This window comes from Esox lucius, chromosome 19, assembly GCF_011004845.1.
Source record: "Esox lucius isolate fEsoLuc1 chromosome 19, fEsoLuc1.pri, whole genome shotgun sequence".
Classification (NCBI taxonomy): domain Eukaryota; kingdom Metazoa; phylum Chordata; class Actinopteri; order Esociformes; family Esocidae; genus Esox; species Esox lucius.
This window is the reverse complement of record NC_047587.1, coordinates 28,330,861-28,344,678: the sequence shown is the minus strand read 5'-3', so window position 1 is coordinate 28,344,678 and position 13,818 is coordinate 28,330,861. Positions and strand designations below refer to the sequence as shown.

Here is a 13,818-nt window from a genome sequence, read left to right as displayed (position 1 = left end):
TGATTTTGCTTGGCGTTCAATGTGAATAATGCTCTGAATGAGTGTGTAAATCAGAAGTAACTGAAATGGGACTTGGGGACTAATTGTAAAGGGATGCGTTCTACCAGCTATAAGCCCTATGCTGTTATTACAGATCTTCATCACTGTGTTCTACTCTAGTGGATATGTGGCCTAATACTGTTGTCAAGGTGTCATTCAGGCATCATGTCATATGCCTTTTACTTATGAGTGGCTTCTGTCTAGCTACTCTACCAAGAAGGCCTGATTGATGGAGTGTAGCTGAGAAGGATGTCTGTCAGGAAGGTTCTCCCATCTCTGCAGTGAATCTGAAGCTCTGCTGAAGTTGCTGATGGGTTCGTGTTTGCCTTTCTGACTAATGCTCTACTTTCTTTGTTCCTTACTTTGGCCATACGGCCGGCTCTAGAAAGAGTTGGGGATTCCAGGCTTCAATTTCAGTGATGAAGCTGACAGTACTCCATGAAACTTTAAATGCTTATGCAATGTTTGTTTTTTTGTAACGTTCCCAAGATCTACACCTCAACACAGTTTTGTCTCTGACGTCTTGGACTTCATGACTTTCTTGGCTTTGACCTGCACTGTGAAGTATGAGACCTTATATAGACATTTGTCTTTCTAAATCATGTCCAATCAGTTGAATTTGACCCACTTGAACTCACATCACGTCCTAAAGATATGTCATGTCATGTCATCTTCTTCCGCTTATCCGGGGCCGGGTCGCGGGGGCAGCAGTCTAAGCAGGGATGCCCAGACTTCCCTCTCCCCAGACACTTCCTCTAGCTCTTCCGGGGGGACACCGAGGCGTTCCCAGGCCAGCCGGGAGACATAGTCCCTCCAGCGTGTCCTAGGTCTTCCCCGGGGTCTCCTCCCGGTGGGACGGGACCGGAACACCTTCCCAGGAAGGCGTTCCGGAGGCATCCGAAAAAGATGCCCAAGCCACCTCAGCTGACCCCTCTCGATGTGGAGGAGCAGTGGCTCTACTCTGAGCTCCTCCCGGGTGACCGAGCTTCTCACCCTATCTCTAAGGGATCGCCCAGCCACCCTGCGGAGAAAACTCATTTCGGCCGCCTGTATCCGGGATCTTGTCCTTTCGGTCATGACCCAAAGCTCATGACCATAGGTGAGAGTAGGAACGTAGATTGACTGGTAAATCGAGAGCTTCGCCTTGCGGCTCAGCTCTTTCTTCACCACGACAGACCGATACATCGACTGCATTACTGCAGAAGCTGCACCGATCCGTCTGTCAATCTCCCGTTCCATCCTTCCCTCACTCGTGAACAAGACCCCTAGATACTTAAACTCCTCCACTTGAGGCAGGCACTCTCCACCAACCTGAAGTGGGCAAGCCACCCTTTTCCGACTGAGGACCATGGCCTCGGATTTGGAGGTACTGATTTTCATCCCCACCGCTTCACACTCGGCTGCAAACCGTCCCAGTGCATGCTGAAGGTCCTGGTTAGAAGGGGCCAACACGACAACATCATCTGCAAAGAGCAGAGACGAAATCGTGTGGTCCCCAAACCTGACACCCTCCGGCCCCTGGCTGCGCCTAGAAATTCTGTCCATAAAAATTACAAACAGAACCGGTGACAAAGGGCAGCCCTGCCGGAGTCCAACATGCACTGGGAACAAGTCTGACTTACTGCCGGCAATGCGGACCAAGCTCCTGCTTCGGTTGTATAGGGACCTGACAGCCCTTAGCAAAGGACCCAGGACCCCATATTCCCCAAGCACCCTCCACAAGATGCCGCGAGGTACACAGTCGAATGCCTTCTCCAAATCCACAAAACACATGTGGATTGGTTGGGCAAACTCCCATGAACCCTCCAACACCCCGTAGAGGGTATAGAGCTGGTCCAGTGTTCCACGGCCCAGACGAAAACCACACTGTTCCTCCTGAATCTGAGGTTCTACTATCGGCCGTATTCTCCTCTCCAGAACCCTGGCATAGACTTTCCCGGGCAGGCTGAGAAGTGTGATCCCCCTATAGTTGGAACACACCCTCCGGTCCCCCTTCTTAAAAAGAGGGACCACCACCCCGGTCTGCCATCCCAGAGGCACTGTCCCCGACCGCCACGCGATGTTGCACAGGCGTGTCAACCAAGACAGCCCCACAACATCCAGAGACTTGAGGTACTCAGGGCGGATCTCATCCACCCCCGGTGCCTTGCCACCGAGGAGTTTCTTGACCACCTCAGTGACTTCAGCCCGGGTGATGGACGAGTCCACCTCTGAGCCCTCATCCTCTGCTTCCTCAATGGAAGAAGTGACAGCGGGATTGAGGAGATCCTCGAAGTACTCCTTCCACCGCCCAACGACATCCTCAGTTGAGGTCAACAGCTGCCCACCTCTACTGTAAACAGCGTTGGTAGGGCACTGTTTCCCTCTCCTGAGGCGCCGGATGGTTTGCCAGAATCTCTTCGAGGCCAGCCGATAGTCCTTCTCCATGGCCTCACCGAACTCCTCCCAGGCCCGAGTTTTTGCCTCCACAACCACCCGGGCTGCAGCCCGCTTGGCCTGTCGGTACCCGTCAGCTGCCTCAGGAGTCCCACAAGCCAACCAGGCCTGATAGGACTCCTTCTTCAGCTTGACGGCATCCCTTACTTCCGGTGTCCACCACCGGGTTCGGGGATTGCCGCCTCGACAGGCACCGGAGACCTTACGGCCACAACTCCGAGCGGCCGCTTCGACAATGGCGGTGGAGAACATGGTCCACTCGGACTCAATATCTCCAACCTCCCTCGGGATCCAGTCGAAGCTCTGCCGGAGGTGGGAGTTAAAGATCTCTCTGACAGGAGACTCGGCCAGACGTTCCCAGCAGACCCTTACAGTACGCTTGGGCCTGCCGAGTCTGTCCAGCTTCCTCCCCCGCCATCGGATCCAACTCACCACCAGGTGGTGATCAGTTGACAGCTCCGCCCCTCTCTTCACCCGAGTGTCCAAGACATACGGCCGCAGGTCAGATGAGACGACAACAAAGTCAATCATCGACCTGCGGCCTAGGGTGTCCTGGTGCCACGTGCACTGATGGACACCCTTATGCTTGAACATGGTGTTCGTTATGGACAAACTGTGACTAGCACAGAAGTCCAATAACTGAACACCACTCGGGTTCAGATCAGGGGGGCCGTTCCTCCCAATCACGCCCCTCCAGGTGTCACTGTCGTTGCCCACGTGGGCGTTGAAGTCCCCCAGTAGAACAATAGAGTCCCCAGTCGGAGCACTTTCCAGCACCCCTCCCAGAGACTCCAAGAAGGTCGGGTACTCTGCACTGCCGTTCGGCCCGTAGGCACAAACAACAGTGAGAGACCTATCCCCGACCCGTAGGCGCAGGGAAACGACCCTCTCGTTCACCGGGGTAAACTCCAACACATGGCGGCAGAGCTGGGGAGCTATGAGCAAACCCACACCAGCCCGCCGCCTCTCACCATGGGCAACTCCAGAGTGGTGAAGAGTCCATCCTCTCTCAAGGAGTGTGGTTCCAGAGCCCAAGCCGTGCGTAGAGGTGATCCCGACTACCTCTAATCGGAACCTCTCAACCTCACGCACTAACTCAGGCTCCTTCCCCGCCAGCGAGGTGACATTCCACGTCCCTAGAGCCAGTTTCCGTGTCCAGAGATCGGGTTGTCTAGGCCCCTGCCTTCGACTGCCGCCCGATCCTCTTTGCACCGGCCCCTTATGGTCCCTCCTGTGGGTGGTGAGCCCACGGGAGGGCGTCCTAAAGATATCTCTAGGATAATCAAAGGACACAGGATTCAACTGATCTCAATCTGAATTGTCATGACAAAGGGTCTGAATAATGTTCATGAGATGTTTACGTTTTTCAATTCCAATAAATTGGCACACATTAGCAGGTACTGTGTGTAGGCTGATGCCAAAATGTTTATATTTAATCGATTGTAACTTGATGTATTAATGACAAAATGTGGACTGGGCTGAATGCTTTCCAAAAGGCACTGTACTCACATGAACAGAAATGGAATGTTACAAAAATTTGGTTTCTCCTTTTTCTTTCTTTTGTTTCTTTTCTAAAAGCGAAGGGAGGGCAAAAGCAACATTAATTTAAATATTATAAAGATATTTTTAAAGAAATGTATGTTTCTTCAGCACCATCTTGTGGCTATCTGTCCAATGAAATTAGTGTTATTATATGCCTTTCAGGTGGTCCTTACTAAACTTATGTTGTCAATCTGGTAAGTATCAGTGCACGTATGCTGCTGCACCTTGGATTTGTAAGGTGCATGAGTGTCACTTACCTGTAGAACACATGGCACCAGGATGCACTATGGGAAGAAGGCAAGCCGGCGGAGGCAGTGTGATGCTTTGGGCAATGTTCTGCTGGGAGACTTTGGATCCTGCAATTCATGTGGATGTTACTTTGACACGTATCACCTACCTGAGCATTGTTGTAGACTATATGCACCCTTTCATGGCAACGGTATCCTCTGATGGCATTGGCCTCTTTCAGCAGGATAATGTGCCCTACCACAAAGCGAAAATGGGTCAGGAATGTTTTGAGGAACAATGAGCTCAAGGTGTTGACTTGGCCTCCAAATTCCCCAGGTCTCAATCCAATCAAGCGTTTGTGGGATGTGCTGGACAAACAGGTCCGATCCATGGAGGTCCCACCTCGCAACTTACAGGACTTAAAGGATCTGTTGCTAATGTATTGGTGCCAGATACCACAGCACACCTTCAGAGGTCTAGTGGAGTCCATGCCTCAATGTGTCAGGGCTGTTTTTACACAGGGCTGTTTTTACACAATGTTAGGCAGGTGGTCATAATGTTATGGCTGATCGGTGTATACTGTAGCTTTCAAGTTATTTTTGGTATTGGAAAACCATATCATATCAGGCATGTGTGAAAATAGATTCAACATGAATAATACTTGACTTTGTAAACTTAAAAAAGCAAGGAATATATATAATTGTTTTAATGTGTCCTTGAACCTAAATCTTTGAAATTGCCAGGGTTTGTCTAGGAATTATAGATTTGAATTAATAAATGAATACCATATTGTTTAAATCATTCCAAGAAGCTGGTTTTAATTTCATGTAGGATTGGTTTTGCATTTGTGTTTATCTGTCTAGCGATGTTTTCCTTTTAGTTACAAATGTTTTAACATATTAGAGGGGATTTTTCCTTTTAAATGCATCTTTGGTATACCCATAGAGAAGAAAAGAGGTCTCATTTGAATGTTGAAGTAGTACATTTCAGTAACATTTTCCAGACATTCTAACAATTCTGTAAACAATTCCAAAGCATGAAAGACCAGAACAGGTCTTGATCTTTAGCAAGTCATTGGGAGTACTGAAAAATAGTTTTCATGAATGTAAAAACAAATGTATAATTTAGATTTGAGCCTTTGTCTTATACCTGAAACTATGATGAAAGTGACAAACATGTCAAAGTGCCTTGGATTTGACACATTATTTTGTTCAATTTAGTCATTTAGCTAGACTGACAGATACTATACATTTTTCATACTTCTTGGTACTGACAGAATGCACAACCACAGTCCAGAGACATATGACAGCCCTGGTGGTTCATTTCTGCACATTAGATAGGTAGCTCCACTCTGACATTGCCCACAAATGGGAACTATGATATGATTTTATTTGGTAAACCCTATGAAAACATCTTTATTATTTTTTGTATGAGAAGAGGTCAGCCAACCTAGTCATAAGATGTGGGCAGCCAGTGAATTTGAAAGACCCACCCAGTTGACTATATTGAAATGGATGTCAGAACACGTTTTCATCTAGGTAAGTGTTCTGACAATCTCTATGACATGGGTGTTGCGTTTGCGTGTTGCAAACCACAATTCACTGCGCATTACTTTACTGTGAATCACGTGACCGCGTCATTGTGGCAGGCGGAAATGAAAGTTAACTAGCGGTACCAGAAGATCACAGCTGGAAAGGTATTTATTACTAAAAATACTAAATACACAATTAGCACCAATGTCAATTAACATAGTAAAGCGAAAATCATGCTTTAAGTAGTACACGAATATTTATGTACATTTACAACAAAAGGTGGCAGTCATAATGTCCTTAATGCTCACAAAGCTAGTCGCTAGCTAACGTTTGCTAACTGGCGCTAACTAATTAGCATCAACATAGCGCATAGTCTTCCGTGTTTTGTTTTTGTGATCAGTTTAAATATGGAGACAATTAACCAAATTGAGTTGCGGTTGTGTAGTTAAATTTAATCAATGTAAGTTCTGCTAGGAGTTGGCTGTTTCACCATGTTAATTTCTCATACGCAGTGACATGTTGAGGTTATTTCGTCTGACTATAATTTTTATATCCCTTTTATGGGATCACATTCACTGCTTAGGTAACGTTAGTTAGCTACGGACTACTCATTCACTATATTTACAGAAATCATATTAAATTACTTTTCCATGTCCTGACTCGATGTTTGTAGCTAGTTGGGTGGTTATGTAGTTATGTCATTAGTTGGTTAGCAATTCGTTTGATAACTATCCACACGTTTATGCAGGCAGTCGTAAGTAGGGCTGATGACGTGATAACGCTCAGATACGTGTCTAAAGCCTAAACTCTTCCAGGCAATACTGCCTATCAAGTATCTTAGAAGAAGTAAAACCCGCTGTTCTTTGTGCAATAGTGGTTGTTTTCCAGCTGAGATGACTAACTTGTTAGTCTTTCATTTGGCTGTAATTGAATGCAGATTTCACTGACGTGATATAGCTGTGACCTGTGTTGTTACTCTTGGTGTGTTGGAAATACTCTTGGATAAAGTTAAGTTACATAGCTGCTAGTTATTGATTTGGTGTCAGTGTGTGATTTACTTTACAGTTAGCTGTCATTTTAGTTATGTGTGTTCTCTGAATGTGCATGTGTATCCTAGGGCTGTGATGTCATGGCAGCTGCCAGCGTGACAAGACCTGGCAGTGTCCAGACCACAGAGAAATCACAGTTGACCTTGAAAGGTAACAATCAATGAACAGTGTTTTATTCCTCTAACCTATTTGCCTTTTTGGAACTTAATCTCACTCTCCTCTTTCCTGTGTCTATCCGTTGCCCTCGTATTTACGAGAACCATCCCAAGTACTATTGTGTTGTTTCATCATTCATCCATACATTTTCCCATTTGTTCTCCATGCTGTTTATTCCCTTCTTTCTGCTCTCTCTCTGTACGGCAGTGAATTGTCCTATCACTCACTTCCCTCGACCTCTTGTATAACATTAGATGAAACAGGTATAGTTAAATTGGAAGATTTTATGGCCATCCTATTAAAAAGATTTTGAAATATCTTTATGGTTATACCTTGCACCTTGATTAGCACTCTGTTTTGTCTTTTTCCACTAGAGGGCAATGTTTTCATTTAGTTTTTTGTATTACAGTTAGACATGTAGAGCAGCTGTGATAAGTGGTTGTATTACACTCTATAATGCTAGGCTGGAGTTGGGTGTACCACAGTCATTTCATTTAGATTTTGTATTGTACTCAAATATTCATCACTTGTTTATTTTCTCTTCACCCAGTGGTCTCAGCAAAGCCTCAGTCACCCAAGCTGCCCAACCGCTCCAGACTCAGCTCTTTCGTGGAGGTGACTGCTGATGGCCTGAGTAGTGAAACCAAGAAAACAGGCAAACGAACTGGGCACCTTGAGCTGCAGTGGAATGAGGACCTTACCCTGTGAGCTCCCCTTTTCTCTCAACCTTACTGTGTTTTGAGATGCCTCTTGCTCAGTGTGTGTGTGTTTAATCGAGAAAACATTCCAATGCCAAATATTACATGAATGTGTTTAATGTAAGCCTATTTGCATGTTTAATTGATTTTGACTGGTGTGTTGTCTAGGAATGTGACTCCTCAGAGCCACTTAGATCTCAAGTTGTGGAGTTGCCACACCTTGAGGAAGGAGTTGCTGGGAAGTGCCACCATTGACCTGCTTGACACCCTGCGAACACATGATGGCAAGAGTAAGACAACATCTATGTTGTTTATTTATATTTAGGTGGTATGATTCCCGCGCATGCTACTATAGTCTTTCCACTTGTTTGGAAATTACCTTCTACACAACGGAAGATGAAGTTGACATTTGTGAAACAGACTTCATGGGATGTTATTATTATTATTATTATTATTTTTTAACATGTAAGAAAAATGAGAACATCGCTTGCCCCATAGCTTGATAGAGCATTGCTCTTTATCAACCTATTATCGTGTCTTCATTTTCCTTCTCCTTCTTTCTTAATGCTCTCTCTCCCTTCCCGCCCATCTGTCCCTCCCTCCATTCCTCACTCACCCCTTTGGCTCCAGTGGAGAATCTGCAGCTCAGTCTGGTCTTGCAGACAGAGAACAAAGGCTCAGTTGTAGCAGGAGGCGAGCTGAACGTCTGTCTGGACGGCCTGGTTGTTGATCTGGGATCTTTGCCCAATGGCAGCACAGCAACAGACAGTGAGTCCCGCCTCATAACACACAAAAACCAAAAGCGTATACACACACACACACACACACTGACTTAAAACATACATACATCCTGTACCAGTCAAAAGTTTGGCCTTACCTACTCATTCAAGGGTAACAAATCAAAATACATTTATATTGTACATTTGTTCAAACTAGCCAAAGTGGTATCTCAACCAGCTTAATCAGGTTGTTGCCTGGAATGCTTTTTCAACTGTCTCTTGGAGGAATTCCTGCATATGCTGACAAATTGGTGGCTGCTTTTCCTTCACTTTGCGTTCCAACTCATCCCAAAAAAACCATCAAAATTAGGTTGAGGTTGGGTGATTCTGGAGGCCAGGTCATCTGATGAAGTGCCATCACTTACCTTCTTGGTCAGACAGCGCTTACACAACCTGGTGGTGTGCTTTGGGTCATTTTTCTGTTGAAAAACAAGCGATAGTCACTAAGCGCAAACCAGGAGGGATAGAGTACGGCTGCAGAATGCTGTTGTAGCCATGTTGATTGAGTGTGCCTTGCATTCTAAGTAATCACAGACAGTGTTACCAGCAAAGCATCCCCACACATCTCCTCCTCACCTCTTCACATCTGCCCTCGTCAGACCAAAGGACAGATTTCCGGCGATCTAATGTCGATTTCCCCTGTTTCTTGGCCCATGTAAGTCTCTTCTTATTGGTGTCCTTCAGTGGAGGTTTCTTTGCAGCAATATGACTATAAAAGCCTGATTCACACAGTCTTTTCTCAACAGATGATATTGAGAAGTGTCTGTTACTTGAACTCTGTGAAGCATTTCTTTGGGCTGCAATCTCAGGTGCAGTTATTGCTAATTTCTGAGGCTGGTAACTGTAATGAACTGATCTTCTGCAGCAGAGAACTATGTTCCTGTGGCGGTCCTCATGGGAGCCAGTCTCATCATTGCGCTTGATAGTTTTGTGCCTGCAGTTTTTGAAATGTTTCGTATTGACGGCCTGTCATTTCTTAAAGTAATGATGGAATGTTGTTTTTCTTTGCTTATTTGAGCTGTTCTTACTATTATATGGACTACTAGAATACAGACATAAGGATGGTCTTCTGTATACCGACCTTATCTTGCCCCCGTCTGTATAATCACCCTAATGGATTAAGATGGAAAGACATTCCACAAAATAAGTTAATTGTAATGCATTCCAGGTGACTACCTGGTGAAGCTGGTTGAGTGAATGCAGTGTGCAAAGCTGTTATCAAGGCAAAGGCTGGATAATGAAGAATCTACAATATGAAATGCATTTTGTTCTGTTTAACACGTTTTGTTTGCTGCATGATTCTGTATGTGTTAATTCATGGTTGGGTGTATTCACTATTATTGTACAATATGGAAAATAGTAAAGCTAAAGAAATACCCTTGAAAGAGTATTTGTGTCCTAACTTTTGACTGGTACTTATATATAACTACCAGTCAAACATACACACACACTTTCTTGCATTCACTCTCCTGGTCTCTGGTGTATGTGTATAGTTTTCCCTGGTAATGCCATATTTGTGATTGCTTACATTTGTTCCTTTTCTTGGGGTGCCAAGCAAAGAGTGTGTGGCCTATCTTGAACAAGTCTGAGTTATGTTATTGTTGAAAGGTGTAAAGTAATAGGTTGCGGTATTTTGTTTTGGTCACAGGTTCTGAAACTATTTGACCTCTTTCCACATGTTAATGTAGGCCTCGATGATATTCTTTCTATACTTTACTATAACCTGTGGACACAAATATATAAACAAGGAGTGAAAGGATCCCTTCCAAAAACATCAATATTATTTTCCCTTTACAAATGTGGATAAATCAACTGTGGTGAGACAAGGATTTTCCTCTTAAATTGATGGAAAACAGCGTTTTTAATGAAAATCCAAATAAACTGATTTATATCGGTTACTTGATTTGACCAGCTCTCTCATCTATGTATAAGAAACCACACAAGCCGTTTCATACAAAATCATAGAGCCATAGTGTTTCTTGGTGAATCAATGGACACAGCACAAGTCAGGGTTGGGTCTCTGAGCACATGATTCGTGTGTGTGTGTGTGTGTTTATGCATGTGCATGAAAGTAATATTGTTACTAAAGCAATGAATAGGCTTCACAAGCCCTGTTCCATTCAGATTTATTTCTTTGGTGTTCCCCAAACGCTCCCTTTCTCACACGCGCACAACCATGAACACACGTGCACACGCTTGGGAGTGCTTATGTGTAATTTGTTTCTCAGAATTGCGTAATTGAGTCTCATTCTGTGAGCTGTGCAAGACAATCGTCTCCTGTGATCCAGGACGTGGTGGTGGGGGTGGGGTTTCCTCTCAGCCTGGTCGGTGGGGGCTCACTGGGCATGTGGGACAGGGAATATAGGGGGAGGTGTATTAAGGCAATGAATGTGTGCTTTAGTGAATAGAGGTCTTGAGTGTGTCCTCACAGGGCAGGTTTTGTGTGTGTGTGTGTATGGGTCTTGAGTATGTACTCTCTGCCAGGGGGTGGATAAAGGTTCAAGTGTGCCCCCTGTTGCAGGGGGAAGGTGTCTTAAGACCCTCTGTGTTCTCTCTGAAGGCAGCTCTGTTGGTTTAATGTTTTTCCTCATTTCCCCTGGCAGTTTCTCTGACACCCTGACACACGCCGCCACCATAAACAGGCCTTTGTGCTGCGTCCAGCGGGAAACACATTGACACCAGACAGAGCCTCCCTTTACATATTCAGCCGCCTGCACAGTCATGTCCTCTTACACACATGCAGTCAGTACCGAGACCCGGAGACGCAAATGCACCTCACCTGTAATCAACACGCTATATATGTTCTCAGTGTTTGTGAGCTGTTGAACCATATGGAAATATCACCAATGCCAAACAGAATATAAAGTCAACTTTCTTTGGGGGTGCGGGACTGGGGGACTGGGGGGGGGGGGGGGGTGGGGGGCTGATGAGGGATTGACTCTGGAGTTAGAGGGTTTTGAAAACCAAGTCCTTTAAACAATTGACTTTTTCAAGGATTTCAAGTGGCAGGATTTAGCAGCGCACGGCCCCCATCAAACGTTCCTCCGTCTCCATAGAGTGGGCTAAGGCAAGGTTAACATGGATATGCCTCTCGGATGGTATATGGAGCTATTGCTAGACTTTGACTACCTCTACAGTTGTATTATCCACTTAGGGCAGAATGACACAATGGTTTCTCCTTAATTAGACCTTATTTGATGTATCCAAATGGATTCTCACAAGACACCCTTTCATATGGCTGAAACGGCAGTATTCCCTGGACAGCGCAGGCTTGTTTTTCTCAATGACTACCTGTTTACGTAATGGCTGAATCTGAGTTATCTGTAAACACATTATAGCATTGAAGCTGTTTTTTTTTTTTTCCAGGGGCCAGTGTGAGACAGACTGGAGGTTTGTTACTGCTGCCTATAGCCCACATCCTAGCCATGTCCCTCTTTTATAATGAAAAGCATGTTATACGGCTGTGGTTTTAGTCAGACTAATACAGTCATACAGTCACAAACCACATTCTACTGCAGTGAAAAAGCGCTCTCTGTGAAACCGTAACAGTCATTTCATCCCACAAGGACTCTGGAATTTTGATTTCACGTGTGATGTTCTCTGGAGTGATTGGAGTTGTGTGGGCAATTCCAACATTTTGGAAGTTAACATTGGCATGCTAAACTTTAATGTTTCACAGAATCAAGATTAGTTGTATGTGTGAGGTTATAGTAGCCCCTTGGGGGAGTGTGTACCCCAGAACTGTTTCATACTTTTGAGGAGACTTAACATTAGCAAAGGGGTTTGACTTTGTAAGTCTTATTACTTCACACCCTTGAGTAATAACCCATAAGATCTATTCACATATAGATGTTAAAGCAGTCATGCTGTGGATGACAATCTTTAGTAGAGAATCTTAACCAGAACACATCATTTTATACAGTGTCTTAAATAGAAATGTACCTGTTATATGTCCATTATTATGGTATTAAGATGTCATATGTGCCATGAGCAAGCTGATTAATTTCCTCACAACACCACAAATATGTGCATTTAACTGGTATATTTCCTGGTTTTTAAGCAAACCACAATATCCATAATTCATAGCAATGTTCAGTTCTTCATGTAATGATGGATCATCGCAAGCTGCCATTGATTTGCCTTACCAAAAAGACTAGCTAGCAGGCTCCAGAAAATGTGTAAAAAGGTCCCTTTTTGAAAAGTCCTGGTGGTACTGGGAACTAGGTCTCCCGCCAGGCTCTGGTCTTTACAAAGCCAAATAAACTGAAACCTGGCTATCCTGCACTGTGACCGCTTCGTTGTTGGGAGTCCAATGGCTCTCTGGAACATAGACAATGGGCTAAACGCAAAAGCCAAAAGAATTGCTAAAAAACCGGTATGAATCTTTTTATATCTCAGACAGCAGGCTCCCTTAATGAATTTAGTCAAATGAAAGGGGTATTAGGATCAAATTGTTAAATACATTGGTAAAAATGTGCCCTTATTTGGGCCAGCCTTCTCAATGTAAATGTGACGAACTTTGGCCAGTTGCCATCAAATTAAAGTTCCAAAGCCACATCATGCTCCATAAAAATTTATTTCTGAACAAACAGTTATTGATGCATATCAATTTAAAAAGGGTCACAAAGCCATTCCTAAGTCTGTGTCACCACCGCTTATTTATCCACTCCCAAATACACATAATAGGGAACATGACTCAATTTGAATGCAATTTGTCAGTAATACACTTTATTTTGAATGCTCAGGTTGGCCGTTACACATTTTGCTGGTAAGGGTCATGATGAAGTTTTTTTGGTGACTGTGTTCTTCGTCTCTCATGACTGTCCAGAGATCCTGCCGTCGGACAGGCCAAACCTCCGCAGGGCCCAGAGTGAAGAGACCCCAGGGACAGACGGAGGGTCCCGTGGCCGGTGAGCACACGCCTCTTTACCCACGTGCACGCCGCATGAACCAACAGTTTCACACACGACTAAACTGGTCGATCGTTTGGTCGATAGATGATCATGGCGCCCCCGTGGTTAGAATTCAGTTTGGTTTTCTTGGGGGCTGATTCGGCTGTGCTGGAAGAATGTGTTGCTTTCTAGAAGCGTAGGTGTGTCCTGGGCCCACTCTCTTTTTTTATTTTTTAAGAGCACAGAAAGGCAGCAGGTTCTTGCTAAAAGGGCAGTTGGCCGGACTCAAACCCACCCTGCAGGATATGTGTGTGTCTAAGGCAGCACCTTGGACCCCTGGACCCACTGTGGCCACTACGCTAGGCCAATTTGACCGTGATATTCATATTCCAGTTCCAAATTGTTCTGTTTAAATTGACTAGCTCCAATTACCCAAAACATCTCATCTGTACTCTAAACCACACGCT

The 13,818-nt window shown here is 44.8% G+C and overlaps 1 protein-coding gene across 5 annotated transcripts in view; it reads left to right on the top strand.

Annotated features, from left to right (window-relative positions):
• Positions 1-5,855: 5,855 nt before the first annotated feature.
• The window catches only part of wwp2 (WW domain containing E3 ubiquitin protein ligase 2), a 29,577-nt gene continuing 21,614 nt past the window's right edge, over positions 5,856-13,818 (top strand). For 2 of the 5 annotated variants that reach the window (XM_010884080.4, XM_010884077.4), the window contains exons 1-6: positions 5,856-5,941; positions 6,895-6,976; positions 7,533-7,686; positions 7,849-7,970; positions 8,311-8,448; positions 13,288-13,369. In XM_010884080.4, the coding sequence (XP_010882382.1) occupies positions 6,907-6,976; positions 7,533-7,686; positions 7,849-7,970; positions 8,311-8,448; positions 13,288-13,369 (566 nt within the window). In that variant the 5' untranslated portion in view covers positions 5,856-5,941; positions 6,895-6,906. Of the gene's footprint in view, positions 5,942-6,151; positions 6,238-6,340; positions 6,361-6,894; positions 6,977-7,085; positions 7,246-7,532; positions 7,687-7,848; positions 7,971-8,310; positions 8,449-13,287; positions 13,370-13,818 lie in introns of those variants that run through there. The other 3 variants (XM_010884078.4, XM_010884079.4, XM_034288270.1) reach the window with 3 other exon arrangements.